Source organism: Sebastes fasciatus, chromosome 7 (assembly GCF_043250625.1).
Source record: "Sebastes fasciatus isolate fSebFas1 chromosome 7, fSebFas1.pri, whole genome shotgun sequence".
Classification (NCBI taxonomy): Eukaryota; Metazoa; Chordata; class Actinopteri; order Perciformes; family Sebastidae; genus Sebastes; species Sebastes fasciatus.
This window is the reverse complement of record NC_133801.1, coordinates 15,957,189-15,981,601: the sequence shown is the minus strand read 5'-3', so window position 1 is coordinate 15,981,601 and position 24,413 is coordinate 15,957,189. Positions and strand designations below refer to the sequence as shown.

General features: G+C 41.0%; 1 protein-coding gene across 2 annotated transcripts; it reads left to right on the top strand.

The window, feature by feature from the left end:
• Positions 1-878: 878 nt before the first annotated feature.
• cwf19l2 (CWF19 like cell cycle control factor 2) lies at positions 879-22,906 on the top strand. 2 transcript variants are annotated; one of them, XM_074641867.1, is made up of 19 exons: positions 879-1,036; positions 3,125-3,235; positions 3,626-3,754; positions 4,110-4,226; positions 5,088-5,207; positions 5,662-5,755; positions 7,858-7,976; positions 9,248-9,902; positions 10,098-10,338; positions 12,341-12,458; positions 14,286-14,390; positions 17,077-17,205; positions 17,807-17,944; positions 20,108-20,320; positions 20,646-20,762; positions 20,952-21,107; positions 21,229-21,309; positions 21,438-21,539; positions 22,599-22,906. In XM_074641867.1, exons 1-19 carry the CDS (start codon positions 944-946, stop codon positions 22,737-22,739), a joined length of 2,979 nt encoding a protein of 992 aa, XP_074497968.1. In that variant the 5' UTR covers positions 879-943; the 3' UTR covers positions 22,740-22,906. The 2 variants fall into 2 exon arrangements, with proteins under 2 accessions (XP_074497968.1, XP_074497969.1); XM_074641868.1 differs by lacking the exons at positions 879-1,036; positions 3,125-3,235; positions 3,626-3,754; ... (1 more) ...; positions 5,088-5,207; positions 5,662-5,755 and adding an exon at positions 7,251-7,544.
• The last annotated feature ends 1,507 nt before the right edge of the window (positions 22,907-24,413 follow it).

Sequence of the window (24,413 nt, the reverse complement as noted above, 5' to 3'; positions counted from 1 at the left end):
CAAAAGTCAGTAAAGCTGAAGAGATTATATTGCTGAATTAGGCTGAAAGAGAGTATTTGGAGAGCCATGGATAATATCGTTCTGTTATTTTTGTAGAGAATGTTAATTGAAAAAAAAGTTCAGCAGGGGGGAGGTGGGGAAGGGCTGAAGAGCCAAGAGTGAGAAGCTGAATGAGGGACGGAGGGAGGAGACAGGAGCAAAGAGCAGAAAAAGAGAAGGGAGAGGCTGAGGAATCAGGAGCGAGGTTCTACCTTTTTGCATTGCATTGAACAGTGTTAGAATATGTTAAAATATGATATGAAATATGATTTTATAGTTTTCACACAATTTATCATTTTATTCATTGGTTTGGAAAAACATAGTTCTTCAGTTGAAAAACTTAAACACATGCTGTCCAACAAAGTGGACATGTGAAAAACTCCTTGAAAAATTGTGTGTTTTAAAAAAAATGAAAGTCAATATTTTTTTTTCATGCCTAAAGATGAATAAAACATTTAGTAAAAAAAAAAGCTGACTGAGGTTATCCTAATTCATGCATGAAAGGGTTAATCATGTCAGAAATTGATTGTTGCAACCTGATTGTTTGCACCCCGGCAATATTTGCACTATTTGAACTATCTGTTTATATCATGTTTATTTTTGTTTATAGCTTATTTTGTATATTGTATATTCTTAGAATTTCAATTTTTTTAATTCTATTTTATTCTAACGTTTTTATCTATTCTTTTATTATACTGTTTGATTTGCACCAACATAACCAAAGCAAATTCCTAGTGTAAATCTCTTACACCTGGCAATAAACACAATTCTGATTCTGATTCAGAAACAGATACAGTTTATGGTGTTGTCTTTTTTGTACACTACAAGAACCACAATGCAACGGTTGACGTAAACGGCGGACGCTTTACGACACTTAACAACAACAAACTTGACGACAGTTGTCATGGCGGCGTTCGGAGCCAGTTTTGAGAGTTCGAGCAGCATTGAAGAAAGAAAAGAGAATAAGAGACAAGCGAGGCAAGAAGTGGTAGAAAAGGTATGACCTGTAACATCTGTAGCGAACAACCCAATGCGGTAATCTCAGGTTATCTTTACTGGCGCCAGTTACGGCTTAAATCATAGTATTTTAGTCCCAATGGAAGCTAACAAGCTAAGTAAGCTAACTATTAGATGCTCAAGCAACACTATCTGTTTTGGTTTCTTTGTGTCTCTCTCTATTTAGTTACAATAAGAACCATATAAATACATAGCATTATAGCAGTAAAAGCCAAGACAAATAAGAAACAATATATGAGAGCAACATATCTTAAAGTTCCTGTAAATAAGGCAAGGCAGCTTTATTTGTAGAGCACATTTCAGCAACAGGGCATTTCAAAGTGCTTTACATAAACATTCAACAACATTGAGACAAAGTGCAACATTAAGACATAATTAAAACAGTTATAAAAACATTAAAGGTTAGAAATTAAAAAAATAAAAGCTAGGATCAAAGCTAAAATAGAGTATAACACATAAGAGTAAAAGCTCTAGTGCAGTATAAGATCATTATCTGGTTTAATAAAAGGCAGTAGCAGCAAACAGGAAAGTTTTAAGCTTTGATTTAAAAGAAGTTGGAGTTGGAGTTGGTCCTGCAGGTTTCTGGGATGTTCCAGATATTTGGTGCATAAAAACTGAACGCTGCTTCTGCATGTTTAGTTGTGACTCTGGGGGACACTAAGCAGACCTGATCCAGATGAACCTGAGAGGTCTGGCTGGTTCATAACATAGCAGAAGATCAGAAATGTATTTTGGGCATAAACCATTTAGTGCTTTGTAAACCAGCAGCAGTATTTTGAGAGACAGGGAGCAAGTGTAGAGACCTCAGAACTGGACTGATATGATCCACTTTCTTGGTCTTAGTTCATGTACATGAATTGGTATCTTTGTGTCTCTCTAATCCTCGGAAAGCTATCAGTACCTATGTGTCTTCACATTAACCTGATCATGTTTGTGTCTGGACAGGCGGATACTGTTAAAACTGCAGGTAGGAAATGACAGGACAAACACTGCTGGGGTCAGATAGGAGACCTGCTGTGTGTGTTTTGTAGAAGGTTTATGTCATGGTTGCAGCCATACACTGGTCCCCCGCCAGTGTAAAGATTAGGACAGCCTCGTTGTGTGTAATCACATATGTACACAGGTATTTAATTGTGCGTTATCTTTGTGCTGTGCAGCTGTGTTTGCAATGATACACCAGAGCAGATGATGCTTCCTGTGAGATGAGCACTAAAGGTTGTAATCACACATTATCTGCCCGGCTCATCTGTGCTTGAACTGGCCAAAAGCAAAGAGTGAAGCTGGGTCTGATTCATTATACTGAATTTGAAGAGGAATTGGCTCGGAAAGACTTAAGAACTCATCATTGTCATTGCTGCCGAAAGATATACAGTATGTGTGTGCAGCTTTAAAGATGTTAGATGCTCAAATATTTGCAACTCATAACTCGTATCAGCGGTGTCATGTCAAGTCCATTTTATTTATATAGCCCAATATCACAAATCACCAATTTATCTCAGGGGGCGTTACAATCTGTACAACATATGACACCGTCTGTAATTTTCCACTCTCACTTTGGATAAGGAAAAACTCTTTAACAGGGGAAGAAACCTCAGCAAGAGCAATTGAGGAGGGATCCCTCTCCCAGGATTAGCAGATGTATAATAGATGTCGTATGTACAAAAAGACCAACATAATACATTTACAATACAGACAATCCATATGACAAAATGATACACAGAATGTGAACATGCAGTATATGAAAAAGATGGGAGGATGTCAAGCAACTTCAAGGTGTCGCCAAATAGCTAGAGCCTGAGCCACACGACCTCCTCTCCACCATGTAACCTGGAAAGAGGACAGGCGAGGCTACACAAAATCACAATGTGAAGACTGTTTCGTTCCTTTCGTAATGAGACAAATATCTCTATTTGTGGACTTTATTCATCAATAATATCAATAATTTTAGCCCAAAGAATCCACTTAGATAGATATGTCTGGAAATGCCAATGCTGGTGCACCCTTACTTTGAACTGTTGTACTGATTTGCCGTTTGCATAATCCCTTTTATTTCCATTACGACATTCAGGCCAAGAAGCAGTATGAGAAGGAAGAGAGGAGGAAGGAGCTGAAGAGGCAGAGAGGGGAGGACACTTGGATGCTCCCTGAGATCAACCAGAGGCTGCAGGAGATAGAGGACGTAAGATACAAGGATTTTTCACTGAGTAATCACTGTAATGCTGTAAATTGTTAGATTAACTGCATGCCAAGTCACAACTGAACTGTACTTCAAAACAGTAGTGACTATGTTGCCGGACTGCAACATGATACAGTAATTTATAGATTGAAGATGGTTGTTCATGACAGATTTGTGCAATTGTAACAAACAGAAATGGGAATATCTTGATGATTGATAGTGTCGTCAATCACACGTTAGTGAAATATACACCCCTAGATGGAGACACACGAAGCAAAAAAACGTAGCCCTGCATAGCTTGTGTGATTTAGGGCTGACTCTATGAATATATTGCATCTTGATAACAAACAATAACACAACCAATGAAAAAAACATAATTCATGGGATCTACAGGAGGGCTCTGTAAAGAACAAGAAGAAGAAAGAGAAGAAATCTAAAAAGAAAAAGGAGAAAAAGAAGAAGGACAAGAAGGACAAGAAGGATAAGAAGGAAGCAGGAGATGGCTCTAACGACAGCTCAGAGGTGGGTTATTAAGTTATTTTCCACTGCATGACTCCTTTAAACAAGGTCTCAGGTTAACACCTGAATAGTGCCAGTAGATGCTGCTAAACTGGTTATTAACTAAAGTAATATAAACGTGGCTTGAATTCTGCTAGATGAAATGGTGATTTACAATTGTATGAAAGTTATTCTTGGCAGAAAATCTTGTACCAGTCTACCATTCCTGGTGAGCTGTAAAGTGAAATGTAGAACTCCTTACAACTCTTTATTTTACAGGGATGGCCTCTTCCTTCATTTATTCATTTTACAGCCTTTTGTTTTGATATGATAGTTTCTCATACTCATTTCCCCCTCTCTCCCTCTCTCTATGTGTCAGGACTCAGGTGATGAGTGGGTTGAATCTTCGGCTCAGACACAAGCTGCTAAAGCCTGGCAGGTTCCTGATCAGTCCAAGCCTTCAGAGAGCAACCCCAGCCCAGCACAGAATGTCGAGGTAACTTCCTTACCTGGTCCTACAGATACTTCATGTTTTATTTTCACTGAAGATGTTTCTAAATTCAAGACAAGAATAGTAAAGTCCCTTTTCCGCAGTGGAGATGAATTAAGAAGCTAAAGTGTCTAGAGGTAATACTGTATCTAGAGGTATTAAGAAGGGTGTGACGGTGAGGAAATTTCCCCACTTCCCCCCACTTCTAAACCGGTGTTACCGATTACACTGGATATATTACAAGAAAAGATGACGCTCAATATATGTGGATCACCCTTGATCTTTAACGTTGGATGGCTGTGTGTCTGGCCTCTCCGGTCCAGCTTTCACTGCAGGGCCGCAGGTTTCCACCTGGAGCCGCTGTGCCGCGAAAACCGGCCGTGCTCGCCCGTCCTTCACACGGTGATTGCCTCATTAACGTTATGGTTCTCTCATAATTATTGCCAATTAGGCGTTTTTTTCTTTTCACCTCGACACCAAATCCTCCGCCATCGTGTTGTCTGTCAACTCTCTGTACAGAGCAGACTCTTTATCTCTGTTTGTAGCTTCTGTTGTCGCACTATTTATTAATAACACGGTGCTGATTCGTGAAAATTAACTCAATGGGTTTTATTTCTAGAAAAAAAAGCAAAACAATGGTGGGGGGCAGTGGGCAGGTAATGTGATTATTAGTGTGTATATATGCCTGAACACTGGTAACACCCGACTACTGCGGCAAGCCTAGTATGAAAAGGTTTTGTACTTATAGACATGCATTATTTGCTTCATCTGCTTAGTACCAATCTTACTCATAGCATCAGCCACTCAATCTATATATCTTTCTTTTTCTCTGTTTAACCCCCCACACTGTCTGTCTCTGTCCTGTAGAGAGACGAATGGATGACCTTTGACTTCCTGGCAATGAGCACCACGTCCACAACAGAGAAGAGGGCTGAGAAAGAGCGACTGAAAGAGGAGGAGAGGGCAAAGGCTCTGGCTATTGAACAGGTGTGTTGTTTTCCCCCTATTTTCTCTCCAATCTGTAACATCCAATCCCCTTCTACCGTGGTTTTCGTTCCAGTGTCGGCCCGGGGAGGGTATGGACAGCCATATGGTTCCTCTGATGTATATGGTGTCCTCAGTTGGCAGATTCACATGTCTCTGTTATTTGAATCCTAACGTAACAACTTGAATGTCTGTGTGAGAGGGAGATAAAAAGCAAATGTTTGTGTATGCATGTAATTGCATCCTATAAAAAAACACTGGCAGTCAGTCTCCTCGTTTTCCCAACTGTGTGGTTACCAAGGTAACAGAGGGTGTCCCCTCTTGGACAGCAGTATCCTGTGGTGTTTGTGTACTTATTTTTGTTTTTGTCTGGATTTGTATTATTTGTGCCCCTGTTGAGCTATTGACGGTATACAGAAATGTTTCAAGTGTATGTGTGTTTGTTTGGTTCCCTCAGGCTGGTTTGCACAAATTGGAGCTGAACCCATTCTGGAAAGATGGAGGGACTGGTCTGCCCCCGAAGGAGACGGCTGGTACTGCAGCAAAGAAAGGTAATGGCATAGCAGAACATTTTCCAGCTATGTAAAATATTCTATAAACATCTTTTGGTGTCAGAATAAAAAATTCACTCCAGATTTTATTCATTGATGTTATTTTTCAACATTCGAGCCCAGAAATCCATTGAAGTAGAGGCAGTGTGTCTGATAAAAAGTTGCCTCGGTAGACCAGAGTTGCCTCACTATTCCCCTCTAGCGAAGGAAAAAATAAAATGAAAAACAGGATGCAATTCAGATGGGTCCTACTGCTCCCTACAACCACACTGCTCATACACTCCCATGTTTGCTTACAGCACTTCACACTCTTCCCTCTAACTGTTTTTCTCATATTCCCTCATTTCCTGTCCTTTCCTCCTCTTCAGACCAGCCAGCCTAAACAAGGTGTTCATGGTAAATGATACACTTGACCTGACCAGTGCGTGAATTATCATTAAAGCTACTCACTGGATTTGGCGATTGAAATGTTGGCTGTAAAGAAAGAAGCTTAAAAATGGGACATCTCTAATATATATTAGAAATATTGGCAATCCTCCTCAGTTTACCGAGCTGTGAATTGTGGATGTTTAAATCTCTATTTTTCCACGCACTCTATGGACTTCTCATCCATGTCGGCGTAGAAGTTACATGTGCTAGTGTCTTTGTGTTTTAATAAATATGTAAGAGTGATCTTTCTGTTCTGTCAAAAATGATCTGCGTGGTTATGTATGACAGTCACAGTCTTGCTCAAAACGAGATGTAGGTCTGTCACAGGGGAGCTTCTGTCAAGTTGGGGATGCACAGCTTCAACCATTTCCCATGGGAAGCGGATGGGGAATTAGCTGTAAAGTTTTTCGGTGTGCTGAAAGTGCAGGAGAAAAGAGAACTGAATTTTAAAATCAGAGAGTGACCTGAATACAATTCTGTGTGCAGAAAAGTCAACATGGAGGTTTGACAGATAGAGCAAGGAAGAGCTTCTGAGTGAGTCAGGGATTTGGGGAAAACGAGAGAGAGAGAGCTAGAGAGACAGACAGACGGAGAGTAAGCTGTGTTAAGCTGACAAGCAAATGCAGGTGTATGTGTGCCATGTGTCTCTTATCTCTACACGGGAAGTACAGTTCCCTCCAGAGTTGGCATATTCTCTCTGTTGTAAGCTTTATTTTAACAGCAAGCCAAACTAAGCTGATGCAAACAGTATTGGATACTTTTCGTTTTGCTCAGAAAAAAAAACTAAAATAAATGAAGTAAAGGAAACACTTGCTGGTTAATGATCAGGTGACATGTGGTCAGCCTCGGGATACGTTTGAAAAAGTGATGATGTGCAGCTTGAAGTGGTGCAACAAGAGCCAGCTCTGTGTTTGATGACAGTAGAAGCCCTTTTATCACCACTGGTCAAATGTTCTAGTCGGAGCTGCACATGATTAAACATCGCCATGTCGTCAGTGTTGACCTTGACCAGAGGCTTTGGTCAGTACATTTTGTCTTGTTTTATCTCTCTTGGAAGTTGTGTGAACTGTTGTAGAACATTTATTTCCCATGGATTTAAAGACTAAATTTCTCTTCTCACCCTCCTTTATCCTGACCTTCGTTTTTCCTCTCTTAAGTCATCTCTTGTTTCTTTCCTGGATCTGCCTTTCCTTTTTGTTTTTTTGGGGATTTTTTTTAAAGATTTCTTTTTCAGCTTCTCACAACAAGCGACTTTTACTCATGTTCTTTTCCCAATTCCTCCCCTTCTTAATTAAATTTTTTTTTAATACCATACCACTCTGGTTATTTGATATCAATTTTCAAATGACGTCAGGAACAGGTGGTACTGAATTAGATTTTCTTCTTCAAGGAAGATTTCAAGTTGCTTCATTGTTTACCGTCTCCTTTTTTCCCTTTAGTTCTTTATATCTATCTTTTGGTTACCTTTTACTCATCACTTCTGTTGGTCTCTGGCTGGTGAAGTGGCATCTAATACTTGCATTTGTATAATTTTATTGACTTGATGTGACAGTAAAATGACAATGTGGAAGATATTACTTACTCGCTGAAGGCTCAGAATTAATTAACAGGCACAGACAAGTTGTGTTTTTGTTTATGCGTCTTTGTAACAGTTTTTCTCCCCTTGCTCCCAGGAGGCCCAGTCGTGAATGATGCAGGTCTGGGCTGGCTGAGGAAGAGCTACCAAAGGATGACGGAGCAGGCAGAGAGGCAGCAGCGCAGCCTCAACGAAATTGTGGCCGAAAGATACGGGGTGAGAACTGATGGCACACTGGCAGCAATTAAGTATTTGCATGCATGATTCAGCAGGCGCATGCGGTTCTGCGAAAAAAACACCAAATAGAAGACGTTGCGTAATATTCATTTGATTGTAAATGGAGGTTTGGACATAAAAATATTGATTCATAGTTACTCTGACTTATACTATGTTAATGTAAATGCACTCAGATGTCAAGGACACACAAACACATATGCTTGCTCACCACTGACAGAGGGATGTGTCTAGATACCTTGTTTTATTATTAATCCATCTCTTTGCTGTCTGACATCACAGACACACACACACACACACACACACACACACGCACACACACGCACACGGTGTCCTTTGTTAAGTCACTTTGAGCTGTGTCGGCATTTGTGCTTCCAGTTGACGGCATAGAAACTGTCAGAACTAGTGTGTATATCTGTGTGTGTGCGCTTTCTATTTCCTTTGTCAGCCAGCCACAGCAGTGCACCTCATTTGTGTTTGTCCTTGCAAAGCAGAGACATCTTATATACTGTCTTTGTACCTATAATTTTCAATATATATTGTTGTATACGTACAGGAGTTATTTGGTATTTGTGTAACTCTATATTATCTTGATGGTGTGTGTGTTTGGATGCTTTTGTGCAAATCCCAGAGAGGTTTTTGTATGTATGCGTTGTTTAAATATAAGCTTTAAGGCGACATAATGTTAATTCTGGTAGTTATAGTGGAGATTACCCAAAAACAGCTGAGTAGATAGTGAAAATTGAGGACCCATTTTAACAGATTTGAGACTCATCATTCGATACAGGCGATTGATTTGTGTTTCTCATGTTAGTATTTTGTTTAACAACTTTATAATAGTATCTTGTAGGTAAATGACACCATGTTGTTATTTACACATTTGCTTTTTTACAATAGCTAATGCTACGTGGCTAGTCATAGAATTAGTTTGTTTAAAGAACTGGCTTTCAGACTAGTGAGGAAGCAAGCAAAGCCAACAATTAGGCTTAACTGACTCCTCTTAATCTACATTACAAGCATCTGTAGAATAGACCACACCAGAGGGCAAGCTACAAAACCCTTTTAATATGTCATAGTAACCTGCTGGGAATTATGAAACTAATCGACCTTAAATCAGTTAGATATAACTGTTTTTTTATTTTCCACTTGACCTTCAATAAAGTGCCACAGGTGGACAGTTTGGACATTTGTGAAGATTTTAATCGCAAAGTGTTCAAGTATTTTAATATGCCTTGTATTTCTCTTTTTTACAGTCAATGGAAGAATTTCAGCAAAAACTTGCAGATGCTGAGATAGCTGTGTATGGATATAGCGCAGGAGGAGTAGAAGGAGGCAGAGCAGCGAGAGGCGGGCGGAGGAAAGGAGAGAACGAGGCCAGAGAGAGATGGAGGAGAAAAGATGGAGATGGGGCAGAGAGAGATCGGTGGAGAAGAAATGAAAGGGAAAGAGATTCATCACCCACAGACAGAGAGAGATATCAAGGCAGAGAGGAAGAGAGAGGTCGAGACGGAGACAGGTTTAGAGAGAGGGATAGAGACAGAGAGAGGGAGAGGGATGGAGGAAGAGATAGAGAGAGGGAGAGGGATGGAGGAAGAGATAGAGAGAGGGAGAGGGCTGGAGGAAGAGATCGAGAGAGGGAGAGGGATGGAGGAAGAGATAGCGAGAGGGAGAGGGATGGAGGAAGAGATAGCGAGAGGGAGAGGGAGAGGGATAGAGGAACAGACAGAGAAAGAGATAATGAAAGAGACAGAGATGGGGACAGAGACAGCGAGAGAGATAGGGATAGTGAAAGAAATGGAGAAAGTGCTGCATCATCATCCGGACAAAACTGGAGTCAACGTTCTCCCTCTTTTGGGTCACTTAAAAGCCGCTTCCTCAAACCCTCAGAGGACGATGACAGTGGTGAAGGTGGGTTGATGTCAAGGCCTTTTCTATTAGATGTCTAAGTCAAGTTTTGCACATGTGGGTTAAACCTTGTGTTCTTTTTCTTTTAAATAATTTAGAAAAATAGCAACAACATTGGTCACAAAGCTGCTTAATTAATATCACAAATCAGGAAGTCTTGGAAGCCTCAACATGCTTTGTAATTTCTTTCCTGTGCAGCTCCAGAGCGTCGTCCTCGTCCACCACGACCGTCCACAGGTTTCCTGAAACCCAGCTCTGACGATGAAGACTCTGGTCCACGTAACACCAGCATGCCGGCATGGAAGAAGAACAACAATCCTGCCCGCGAATCTGCCAGCTTTGAGAAACCGCAGCAGGAGAAAGAGAGGGATCCTGGGAAAACTGTAACTGCTCCTCAAGATGGTCTGTGTGGTGATAAAGCCGCTGCAACGACATCGAGGTTTGAAGGTTTTTAATTTTGTTGCCTTGAAAACATGGTTTGCTAAATGACGGCGAACTCCACCGCATGGATTGAATATTCCAGTTGTATGTGTTTGGGTGGACATTATGAAAGAATTAGTCCCATTATTGCCGTTTCCCAATCCCGTTATCGTCCACCCACATGAAACGGGATGTCACTCACAATCATGACAGCAGTAGCTTTGCTATTACATACACATAAACACACTCTTTCAACCCCCTGGCAACTGACTTTTAAATCACTGAAACCAGCATTTTGCTGTTTGTTTTTTTCTCATAGTCTCATCCTGAAAAATGTTTGTTTTTCCATTTTCCTTTGGGAGTCAGTACCACATAAAAAATGATGGACTGAGTGTTGAGCATCTTTATATCTGTTTAGCACATATGTTGCAGTGGGAGTTCTTGCAATATTTCCAATTCAAAGCCAAAAACGCCGAGATGGTGACTTTCTAAGTATAGCAAATAATCATCTTAACGGAAAGGGAATAAATTCGTCATTCCTTGTGTAAGAAAAGTACAAAATAAGGCATATTTAATCATCATGTCCTTTTTGGCAGCATGTGTAGATGTTGGGATACAAGTTGGATTCGTAATGGTGTCTCACACACACGCAAGAAAAACTACTAATGGAACTTCAAGCATAAAAGCATCAATCGGTGTCAGGTCATGTTAATGTGTTCACGTTGCCAACCTCCTCAGAGACTATCTCACAGTAATCCCGTCCATAAAACACGTCTGTGTCTTCACATATGTTCTGGGTTAGTTTCAAGGGGACCTGCAAGAACCATTGATGTGCTTATCTGCTTTTGAACATTAGTCTTGATATTCCCAGAACAACTCCCTAGGCCTCTGCACTCTGTAAGTCACAGGTTATCATCTGTACTATTTCTATCTCAACAGCTGTCTTTGTGTCTAAAGCACTTTGTTTAGTTTCAGATATTTAGATACACATAAGCTGTCTTTAGTCTACATCTTTTCTTGCTTTAACCCAAGTTGTAAATGACTCCTGCAGGGTAATTGTCTCAGTATTGTTTCTGTTTATTCTGTGTTATTGATATCAACCATCAGTCAATGGATGGATGTTTTTCAGCCATTATAAAGCAGCAGTTCTCAGTCCCCTCACACAGTATTTACTGTACTAAATACTCAAAGTACAGTAACATACTATAGGTCCTTACACCATGCCACCCTGGTCCTTTTCTTCATGTTCTTTCTTAATTGAATTTCTGCCTCTCATCTTCCTCTCCATTTCCGTATGCTATATCTGCAGCATACATGAGTGTTTCTGTCTCATTTAAAGGGAAACTGAACTGCGACACAAATTAATTGCACAGAAACTGCGTCAACTGATTGCTTCGTAAACGTTTTCCAACTTTCATGGCAGTCCAACATACAGCGCGGTTGTAGTCCAGATGTCGGAGCATCACTGCTTTGTAAAGCCTCCTTAGTGTGTGTTCTGTGTTTTGCCTCATTAGGCTAAGTTGTTTGGGTAAACCAGCACCCAGAACCCCTGCAGCATGAAATGAGTCTGCAGCGTGGCAGCAGAATGAAATGAGGCTATGAGAAGTGTAATAGCCTAGAACGACGCTTCCCAGGCTGCAGCTCAGATCCTCCCAGGCAAAGGCTGTAATGATCTCTGGGGGGGCACAAAGACTCAAATGAATCATAGCAGATAAACAGTGTGAGAGCTCACAAGGAAACAACTAAATGGTTAAATTAAAACCTTCACAAATAAGTTTCCCATTAGAGGGTTTAGGACTATTATTAGGAAGGAATGATGGAGTCATTATATCCTGTTGTTCATCAGATGCGTTTAATTTAAAAGATTTACTTGTTACGGTTGTGAATTTGTTCTGCCATAAATTGGTTGCATATTGTCGTGGAAATAAGGAAATGTTTGGTAATCTTTGCCTTTTAAATCTCCCTTTCTACCTCTTGGTTTTGGTTTGACCTTCAAACTCTCCTCTTCCTGTTTTAACTAGGAGTGAGAGTGACAGTGAGGAGGAAGAGGAGGAAGAGGAGGAGCTTCCACTGCTGTCAGAGGAGGACATGAACAGACTGGGAGCCAAACTGGTGAAGGCAGAGATTATGGGCAACACGGTGAGTAGGTTATTGTTATGATACTGTGTGTATGAAGCTGAATGAGACAACCCTGAATATAAGATGACTAGTCGTTTTACAACACCTGTTTTAAGAAAAATACTTTTTTAAGATGAGAAAAAAATGATTACAGGGTTCCAGCTGATCCGTACAAAGTCTTAATAGGCATTGAATTAATTAATACAAAAATAAATTCTACCTTCACGCCTCCACCCCCATCTCCGATACCTGCATCAGGGCAAGCAGCAACAAATCTCCGGACAACATTTGGGTGTACACCTAAAATTACTCCTAAACCTAAGTAATTGATTACGTCTTTTTTTCCTTCAATTTTAGTTATTGTAAAGTTGGTCTTAAATTTCATTTTGAGTGGTATTAAAAAAGTCTTTTATCTAACTTGCCTTAATCCGTAGGAACCCTATTAGCCTAGTCTTGTGGGAAAGTGTCCCTGAGATACTATTAGCCCAAGGATAAGAAAGTCCTTATCTCTGAAGCCTTTTCTCTTATAAAAGTGAAACATAAATGACTTCCATTAAAGTAGAACATAAATCCCATATTTGTGTAGCTTGTCTATCAGTCATATACGCACACACTCTCCTGTCAGAGTCATTTTCACTGGCTGTTATTATTTCTTGGTTTGGACTTTTGATTTTCTCATTAGGAGACTCTGCCGGCTCATTTTCACTCATCAGGAATTTACTTCCACGTTACGCGCGCCGTCAGAATCTCCTGTAGTTTACTACATTTCGACTAACTCTAAAAGACGCACTATAACAATAAATGAAGAAACCTCACTAGCTCAGCAACATTAAGGCTACAAACAACCCATAATCCAACACTCTCCTGATTTAATGTTAAGTACTGTATGTAGCCGTACTGTCTAGTCCTCAAATATAATACGACCACAAGTAACGTCTTATATGCAATATTTACATACTTTATTTACTGATCACTTTATTTAAAGGCGTAGGATAAAAGCATTTAAAATATATTAATTAATGTAAAAAACAAACTACAGGTGTTCATTGAGCTGTTATATTTATGATTTACTTTTTCTCAGCACATTTGCTTTAACTCTTTGTATAGATTTAACTGCTCACGGGGATCCATTGATTTATAGCGCTCATTGAGCTGTGCACTTAACTCCCCCTCTGTCTGTCTTCACCTGTCAATGCTAAGCGTGCTATTGGGATCTCTTATAGAGAGTGTTACACAGCTGTCTGTTACAACACGCACTTACGTTCGCACTGCGCACACACACACACACACACACACACACACACACACACACACACACACACACACTCACACACACACTCACACCTATAACACTAAGTGCTATCAACCAACCTGACATCCAGCATCTCCCTACATGACAAATCAATCAAACCGATATTCCCAAACCACTTTGTGTGTGTTAAGTGCCTTTAACAGTCATGCACTTGCTTTTTCTGTCTTGTACATAAAGGTATCGATATCTGCAGCAGCAGTATGGCTTAAGAGGTTCTGTGTGCTTGAGACGAATGTGTTCTGTCCTCTGTAGTTTCAGTGTTCAGCCTCAAAGTCTTTTGACGATGTCAAAAAACTCGAGAGAACATTTTTTTAACATGAATAGATAGCTATATATTAACCCATTTGTGCCCGCAACTGAATTTTTGAATTTACTTTGGTAGAAGTGTTCTCTGGACATTTTGAAACAAGAAAAAAAGGCCAAGAAGGCTTTTTCATTCTTATATTTCATTTAACACTGTGTAAACACATTGTGTGTTATCAAAAAACCTGTACACCTGTGTTGAATTTGTGTATGTTTGTGTGTGTGTGTTTCAGGCCATGGTTGAGAAGCTGAAATCACAGCTGGATGCAGCACACAAAGCCAAAGAGAGCCACGCCGCCCGAATGAAGCAGCTACAAGAAACGGCTCAATCAAAGCAGGTCTGTGAATACTTACATCTTACACATTCAATTCCTCACCCCAATAAAGGAAACAATGATTAGAGAGTTTAAAAAAAGATGGAATAATAGAGAGGAGTTTTTTCCTTGGAAATACTGTAGTTTTCCCCCAGTCAATTTCTCTCTTTCTCCTCCTTTCCTTTTTTTTATCTGTCTCTTTGCTATCTAAATACTTGCTGTTTCATGAGAGCAGTTTTCCCCTGTGCTGATATCTATTTATTTAATTTTACTTTTTTTATTTTATTAGTTTATTTAACAGGGACAGTGCACATTAATAAACATTGCTGTAAATGCTCCAGCGTTTTTTCCTCTTTAGTCCCTGGACAGATGTTTTAGTCACCCTAAAAACAAAGTTTAATATTTAAAGAAGTTATTAAAATCATAAAAAACCTGCAACATAGAGGCTCACAATAGAGGACGTGCAAAAAAAAGACAATGTTACTGAAGATATGGACTAAATAAGACCACATTGTGCTGCATTGTTAAACACGCGCTATTTCCCCCAGTTTTATTGTATCCAACACACACACTGATACACACTGCAGATTTTCATGTGTAATCACTTAAATTCCCAGATGCAGACATGTTCTAAATTGAATATATATATACACACCCAGTCTCAAATCATACACACATGTAAACACATGCACACACAGGAATACACAGATACAGAGACTCACACACAGCCCTTTTACCTGAAACACACACAAACACACTGAATCTTTTTCCTCTCCCATAGTCTAAATGCTAATCCAAACACTCAGGGCTGTATCTTTTCTAAAACTTCACACACACACACAGCAGGTTGCAGGCAGCATCCATCTCTCTCACCGCGCAGGGAAGAAAAGTGCCTCACACACACTCGTCTTCAGATGAAACTAAACTCTTCGCCGTTACGTCTGACTGCTTTTAAAAGGAATTTGTTTGTTTGAAGTCTCTCTCTGCTGCTCGGCTCTTACGTCTTGATGCCTGTATGGAAGCGGCTCCTGTTTGGCATTTTAGCAGACCCTAATGGGAAACAAATGTCTTTCAGCGTGCTGACGACTCTCTCCTACCAGGGGTCATTCGGAGTATGCCCCCTGTGTTTACGTGTTATAGAGAATGAGAAAGAGACAGATCGACAGGGAGATTATATGTGCCATCCTGCCTGCGTTTGTAGTACAAGCAATTAACAAGTGAGCAATGGCAGTGCCCTGACACCTCAGCACTGCTTTATCTCCTCTCTTTGACATTGCTAATGCCTTCTCTGGCTTCACACACACACACACACATGTATACATGCAGAAATAAATGAAGGCCTATTTCCGACACGAACAGACTCCAGACAACTTTATAAACACACGGAAAGCAGGCTGTGATTATTTATATAACCTGTACAGTACATCATCATTTGCATGTTAGGCCAGATTCATCCCCACTACAGGCCGTCCTGTCCAAATGGAAGAAGACCGGGGTGAAATCCTCAGCAACGTTTCTGAGAAAATGTCATAATTCTTAGGTTTTAGTGCACTCATCAGCTGAGAGGTACTTCAGCACTACAGATGGAGTGCTGTTGATTTGCACTTCTTTGGAGCTCCTTCCAATCCGTCTTGTTATAGAAGACTTTTGGCTTGTCTTCACTATTCAGTGTTTTGACTCTTGCCGCCTGTCTGGCTCATACTTCCACTGCGCGTGGAGCCTTGAAAGGCCTTACTGTGTCGACCGGAGAGGGGAAATATTCTCTTCTATCATTTTGTTTCTGACAGTCCAGTTTAATTTTCTTGTGACTGCCTCCCACCCTCTCCGCTACTCCCACCTTGTTCTTGTTTCTTGGCTGTCTGTCTCTACCTGTCAGGTCAAACTTCAGTCTTTGTGCAACTCAGACTTCAGCTCCTCATAACAAGCAAACTTTTTTGATCTTTTTATAAACGGAGAGGACATGTGTTGAGTACTGAATTGGCAATGAAGCAGCAGTTTTATCAGGTCACTCTACCACTCAAGTTTTTGAACAGAAGTCAGGTCTTGTAAGGAAAAAAAGCACCACTCTGTCATTTACAAGTGCTCTCTGTAACTTCTCAAACACAGAGGGACAACTTTAATCTAATTCAACGCACAAAGTATGACTATATTTAGAAAATTGAGTAGTTAGATTGAGTGTTTATGACGGATTAAACCCAGCCCTTCTGAAACTCAAAGCATTTCTTTGGAATGAGCCAGAGGTGTTGCAGCAGCTACTTCCTCTGTCCTGATAGTCCCTCGTTTTCGTCTTACAACTTTAACCCTTTCACAGTGTGTTTTCAGTTCATGAAAGTTATTTTGAAAAACCTAGATGGCGAGGGTCAAAATGCCGAACTCGAGGCTTCAAAACCGTGATTCACAAACCAATGGGTGACATCACAGTGACTATGTTCACTTCTTATATACAGTCTATGGATCAAAGCCTGTGGTTACTAATACAGTCCTCCATGTTAAATATAATCAGCAAATGTAGCATTTCTGACGTGGCATTGGTTGCAGACATCATTACATCATCGAACATTAGTATTGAGGTATTAGCTTTTTACCTTTTTGCCAAAAGGTGAATACATAAAGATATTTCGGCTCTTTGGGAATACTGTTGTAGTCTTGTGCATTGCTATGCAAAATCAAACAAAAGTGGAAATGACCTGGCTATGTTTTTTTTTTTCAGGTCACAGGTCGCTCCAGTGAAGACCAGGAAGTCCTGCTGTTCAGAACAGACCAGTCAGGTCGTGCCTGGCCAGTCAATGCCCCCTCTGGACACCAGGAGCCCCACGGAGGACGACGGAAGAAGAAAGCGGTAAAGAGAGAGGGATGACGAGTGAAATGAAAGTGGAAAAATAAATGACAGGACAACAGGAAGGGATGTTTTTTTAGATGGTAAAAATAAATCTTGAACCACACCAGAAATCCACCAAGTAGGACAAAGACAAAGGGTCCTGCACACTGTTGCAGCTAGAGGACAAAGGCTTTGAGTCCTTCTATTTGTTCCATGTCGTTTGGTATTCATCACAGTGTGTAATGAGAGCAGGGACTCCACCTGACTCCGAGTTGAAACGTGTGTAATATAAACAAAGCTCTCCAGTCCACTCTCTGTTTATGGTTATTATGAATTTATAAAGTGGCTGAGTCTCCTTTACTGTCTGTCTCGTCCTCTGTTACCCTCCTGATCAGCCTCTCGCTGTCAGAGTTCCAGGTTGTCCTCGTCTTCTCCCCACTGTCCTTTGTCTCTCAGTTTCAAGGATGTGATTTAGGATGTGATTTGAATAACTTTTATGATTGTCTTTTTTTTTTTTTTTTACATTCGAGACCCAATTTCCAGTGACCTTACCTACCTGTCCTCCACCTTGTCTCTCCTTGCCTATTTTTGTTCACATTCGTCTCTCTTTCCCTCTCTTCAGATCGAGACCCATGTTGACGGGGAGCGTGTGCGTTACTTCCAGGATGACGACAACGTGGGTCTGAAGGAGATGGTGAGGAGGGAGAAGATGAGCTCTGCACAGGATCAGAACGCCCTCTACGCTCGCATGGCTTCCAAGGTAAGAAAACGTTATTCATTCACTCATATAAAAATGGCTCGGTCAAAAACTCTACAGGTTACCTTTTCAGTTATTGACCTAGATAAATAAGATCCTGGCATCTTTGGGCTCAGATCACTGATTCCCCAGCCTGGCAACAAAAGTTTTTTTCTCAGTCTGGCAACCCAAGAGCTGGTGTTATCACAACACCAGCACATAACACACAAGGTACAAATCTACTCAGGTATTATATGTATATGTGTTTATGTGAAAGATCACTTAGATTAATTATAATACTCTTAGGAAGAACGGATAGACGTTTAGGATTTGTTCCGTCAGATTGTATTTGGTTCTGTGTCGTTATCCATTCTTCTCCATCCTCTACTACTCTTACATCTAGTTGTTTCTCTCTCTCTGCGACTCTCTCCTCCACCGTGTGCTTGAAATAGACGTACAGCAGCAGATGGGTGCTGGCAGGTTGTGGTGCGTGTGTCAGTCTATCAGCGGTTTCACAGACTGCACTTTTCCATGAGCCGAGACACGTTCTCCCTCTTCTCTTTTCTTCTTGTGTACTTCTTCTCTCCCTGTAGGTAGGAACATGACAACAAGTAGTGTGAAATTCCTACTGACAGGTGTCTGTGTGTGTGTGTGCGTAAAATCCTACTGACAGGTGTGTGTGTGTGTGTGTGTGTGTATATGAAAAGGAAGCATTAATAAACAAAGGGGTTTGGAGGAGTTGCTATGGCAATAAAAAAAAGACAAATGCTTTAGCTCTGTCCATGATTTTCCTTTTTCCGACTTCCTCTGCCCCTCACTCGTTCACTTTGCCTCACTCACTCACTCACTCACTGGCACACACACACACACACACATGCACACGCACAATCTCAAGCACTCACTCATATTTTCATTACACATGCATGTGTATAGAAATACACACAGACACACGCACACGTTCTGCACCTACAAAGAGTGACACTAAAAATACATCTACAGTTACCATGGCAGGGCTTCTATAAATACCAGTTTTATCCATTGGTCAGAGACAAAGTCTGTTAGCAGACTAGCAATGTCTGGAGATTTAATGTTGTGTATTATTTTAATAAAACATGAGTCGTCTGCCAGACATATGTAAATCCCCTCCGCTCTCCCGCTACATGCTGAATTCACAATCTATAATTTCAATTGCAACAAGAATGTTTTATTATTAGCTAAAAGATTTATTACTAGTATTTATTACTATTATGTCTTAATTAATCTGCATGTACGTGTGCGAGAGTATGTGTGATGCTGCTGGACAAATGCAGCAGGTGCTGCTGCACAGTTAGGTGCAGTCCTTTGCACACACTCACTCACTCCTACACACACACACACACACACACACACACACACACACACACACACACACAAACACACACATTCCCTCCCACACTGTCACTAAACTAATCCAATTTTCACTCTCACTCACACACTCACTCCTACACAGCGAGTCATGCACACACACTTCAGCCATGCTCGCCTTTCGCTCTCTCACATGCACACGGATTCCAACCTGTTGCCCGGTCGCCATGGTGACAAGACTCAGACGTAGAAACACCAGAATCGATACTCGGCATCCTGCCTCACACCGTTAACACACACCAGAGACCAACTTACATACAGGGCAGTTCAGGAACAACACACACACACGCGCACACACACACACACACACACACACACACACACACACACACACACACACACACACACACTGGAAACGGCACAGACGGTAATATTGCGTCAGCACCTACATACACCAATTAGTAAAGCTACCAGCCAGTTTCTAAGGACAGTTGATATCTCTACAGTTGCATTGCCATGACTTTCTGTCCTTTTTTAGGAAGTGCCAGTGCAGAATCCTTTTAGTTTGAAGCCTGAAATGAAAAGTGAAAGCGACATTTAGTCTCCTTATCAATAAAAAACATATTCATAATTTACTTAAATACACTACATATAAACTTTAGCGTGTTCCCTCATAATTTTTGTTGGAGAGAATACACCAGATTTGGCCAAGAATGATCACACTTAAACTCTTCTCACCATTTCTCTCTTCTTCCCTTCATCTCCGTCTCTTCTCCCGTATCTCCTCTGTTGTCCCTGTCATCTCCACCACCACCACCACTTCTACTCCACCCGACTCTCCAGATGATGGGGAAGACAGACGGTGACAACTACACGCTGGATGACATGTTTGTGTCGAGTGCAGCGCAGCGGGAGGGCGAGGGGAGGGAGGAGGAGAGGATGAGGAGCAAAGCCATCGGGGAGAGTAGGAGGATGGCTTCCTCCATGGAGAAATGCCAGCAGTGCTTCAGCAGCCAAGAGCTCCAGAAGCACCTCATAGTGGCAATAGGGAGCAAGGTAAGAGATCCTGGATGCGGCGCATGGGAATTTGTGCTGAAATCATTAGTCGCTTAATTGATTAGTTATGATAATCAAAGTCATTTATCAAGCAAACATGCAAATCGTTCTAGTTCATGCCTTTCAGATATCATTTGCAGATTTTCTCCTGAAATAGGGCTGCAACCACAATTATTTTTATTATGGCTTAATGATAAAATAATATAAAATAAATGTCAAATAATGTTGAAAAATATTAATAATTTCCTACAAGTGCTGTCTTTAACAAAACCCCAAATTGACGCATTTTTACATTTTGTGTGTGTGTTTGCCATCTTGTGTCCAGGTGTACCTGAGCCTTCATGCGGGATTGTCGATGGCAGAGGGACACTGTCGTATCTGTCCTCTCCAGCATCACTGCTCTGCCACCGGATTGGATGAGGATGTCTGGTCAGAAATGCAGGTTAGCGAATCAGAGCTCCAGGTCCAAAAGGCTCAAGTAGCAAATTCCAACTTCTATGACTTGTTTTTTTTTCACAGCAGTGGTAGATATAATCAGAACCACACGCTGCTTTCATTTTCAGTGTTTACTTCAAACAAGAATGATTCAAATTTAATCAAGTTCACTTCCGTGCTTCTTTGCTGTCCTCAGCTGTTCCGACGTACTTTGGTGCGAATGTTTGAGTCCCAGGAGATGGACTGTGTGTTCATGGAAACACACATGAATCCACGCAAACGACAACACATGGTCCTGGAGTGTATCCCACTGCCCCGAGAACTGGGCGATATGGCACCCATATACTTTAAGGTCTGTGTGTGTTGACTCTCATCATTCGGATTAATTTTGTCATGTTTTACACTGTAAAAAGTAGTATTGTAGGGATCGGTTTGAGTTGTGTGGTAATACAACAGTTTCTGTGTGCCTTCAGAAAGCTATCATGGACTGTGATGAGGAATGGGCCATGAACAAGAAGGTCGTCGACCTCTCTAAGAAAGACATCCGCCATGCTGTATGCCCTCTTCTTCTTCTTTGTCTGTCTTTATATCAGTCTGTCTTTTACCTCTGTCTGTCATTTCTGGTTCTTGTACCCTCCCATCCTTGTTAATTGTTATTCATTTTTCCTTTAATGCCTCTTAGGTTCCTCGAGGTCTGCCCTACTTTGCAGTCGACTTTGGGCTCCAGGGAGGGTTTGCTCATGTCATTGAAAATGAACAGAAGTTCCCCCATTACTTCGGCAAGGTCAGTGTGTGCATTAAAGGAACTGTGTGTAACATTTAGGGGGATTTATTGGCAGAAATAGAATATAATATTTATAACTATGTTTTCATTTGTGTAAAATCACCTGAAACTAAGAATCGTTGTGTTAAAGTTAGCTTAGAATGAGTCCTTCATATCTATAAAGGAAGGGGGTCCTCTTCACAGAGTCCTGCCATGTTGCTCCGCCATGTTTCTACAGTAGCCCAGAACGGACAAACCAATCACTGGCTCTAGAGAGAGCCTTTCACATTTTTATGTTACCTGGAGTCCACCGTAGTTCTCCGACATGCTTGTGAAACTGCAGTAACGTTAGTCGCAGAGTGCAAAACCGTGGCACCACCAGCCACCGTCTGACATCCGTTGCTCCTAAAGTAGTGTTATTATGGTAAGGATGGCCTCTGAGCGAGGCGAACGGCATTACCACGGTTTTACACTGCAGTCTTGGAAAGAGAGGAGCGAGCGGAGGGGTACTCAGTTGGCTGCAATCTGCAACCACACCACTAGATGATCCCCAAATCTTTCACACTGTACCTTTTAAGACTACTTGCTTAATCAATATGTGTTCTTCTTTTTCTTTAGCTATTTATAATAATAATACATTTTATTTAGTGGCGCCTTTCTGGACACCCAAGGACACCTTACAAAAATCAGTTAAAACATTGACGGATAAAACAATCTAAAAACAACAGGACATGACAGAGATATATTTGTACAGACACATAGGATGGGTGATGATGAGTTCTAGAGAGAGTAGGCCAGTTTAAACAGGTGGGTTTTGAGGAGGGATTTGAAAGATGTGATGTTGTCAGACTGCCGGATGTGTGGAGGGAGTGAGTTATTTGAAGTCACTGTTCCAGGAATTTCCCAAAACTTTACTGTACATGTGTGACTGTGGGTCACAGCTACAAGTGTATTGATGAAGATGCATTAATGACAAATGCAGTCGTGTTTGAGAGTCATGTTTTTCTGCCATGACAAATTAATTCCAGGTAATTTTAAAGCAATATTTCGACATGACCAAACCTCTCTTTCTCCTCACAGGAAGTGGTAGGAGGCATGATGGATTTGGAGCCGCGACGTTGGAGAAAGTTGATTAGAGAGAACTTTGATGACCAGAGGAAAAAAGTCCTACAGTTTGCACAGTGGTGGAAACCGTATGACTGCACCAAGACCGAGGACTAGCTGGACACGCTCACAGAAATGTGGACACAGTTGTGAAGATTACACACACACATAAAAACACACTGTGGTGCAGACAATGTTGCACTCACCAATTCAGAATATGAAATTCCTATTAGAAGTTATAATGTAAGAAAATTTTTCACTCAAATAAAAAATAAATAAAACAACCTTGATTCATGTTTTATTCATCATTATTTTTCTGTTGCATAACCATACCAGAAATTGTTTCATATCACCAGTTCTTTATGTTGAAAACGCCCTTAAGACCTAAACACTGTGATTTGTTTGTAGTCTTTGAAGGTATTTCAGTATCAAATAAGACTCTAGGGGATAGTTTTGTGTTAGTTTGTACAAACAAACATGTAAGAGTGTGCTATTGCATTTCAAACAAACATGTTGTGACTTCATTGATAAATTCTCCCCTGCTCTCCTGCCCTGACATTTAATTTCTTACTCTGTGGCCCCATGATGTAGCTGTCGTTTCATTCTAAGAGGTTTCAGTGTCATCACAGCCACATGTGTAAGTGTATACATGAGCAATCAGCCACCTTGCTCTGGCATGTGACCTCATCTTTTTTTTTTTTTTTCAGCTATTGGCTCTTTGATTAGCTCATCACTTCAGAGACCCACCTTATTTTCAGGTGTCATCTCAGACACCATGTGGTGCATGGGTGCAGCTGGTTAGTGCTGAATTTGTGTGAATCACAAAAGATGGAGATTTTCGACTTTTATTGACTTGACTTTTTAATGCATTACTTGTGCATATGTGGTCACAGGGAAAAAAAATGTCAGAATCAGGATTGTCTCACTGCTGTCTGAAAGTTACTGGAGAGAGTTCTCCTTAAAGTGGCAGTAAGCAGAAAGTATTTGGCATCATTGGGAAAAAAAATCCATAACAACTTTTCAAGTGTTCTGAGAGATAACTAGACTTCTGCACCTTCTCATGGCTCTGTTTCCAGCCTTTACAAAATCTAGCTTTGGCCAATCGCAGGACATTTCAGAGAGAGTGTTCCTACTGGCTGTTCATTTAACAGAGGCAGCTGTCAATCACTCGCGAACCCCGATCACATGGTCAAACTACAGTGACAGAATATTGATTCATATTTGATCAGCGCTGCCTAGTTTGACCGTTTTATCGGATTTTCTGAGTGATTGACAGCTGCTCAGAGACCGCGGGGCTCCAGCTCGGCTCTGATTGGTTGTTTTCCTCCGTTCTGTGAAATCTTGCAGATGCCATTTAGAGCACCGGAGGACAAGGAGGCACATGATTTTTTTCAGATTACCTGTCTCATGCACTACTGTCAGGATACAGTGACCGTTTTATAAAACTAACTTTTTTTTAATCATATTTGCTCCAATTCTACCCACTGCAGCTTTGGATTAATCACTTTTTTTTTTTAAGTTGACGTTTTGCTCATATTACAGGACCAGGTGAAATCGCTGCTACTCCTCCCCACCCACTCCCCTTTTTCCTTTAACACCCTCTCCCTCCCATCTTCCCACCCTCCAAACCATTGGTGACTTATACACATATTTAGACTGGCAGGGATGGTAATAGACTGACAGAGAGACAGACAGACAGAGGGTCAGGCGTACAGAGGGTTGGTCGGACAGACATATAAGTGGACGAACGGAAAAAAAGCTAGAAAGACAGACATACAATTGTACAGATAG

Excerpts from the sequence above, each read along its gene's own strand:
- cwf19l2 (XM_074641867.1), top strand. The coding sequence starts at position 944 with ATGGCGGCGTTCGGAGCCAGTTTTGAGAGTTCGAGCAGCATTGAAGAA. Across the intron at positions 17,206-17,806 it reads GACGACGGAAGAAGAAAGCG|ATCGAGACCCATGTTGACGG; the intron begins GTAAAGAGAGAG and ends CCCTCTCTTCAG. Across the intron at positions 21,310-21,437 it reads AGAAAGACATCCGCCATGCT|GTTCCTCGAGGTCTGCCCTA; the intron begins GTATGCCCTCTT and ends AATGCCTCTTAG.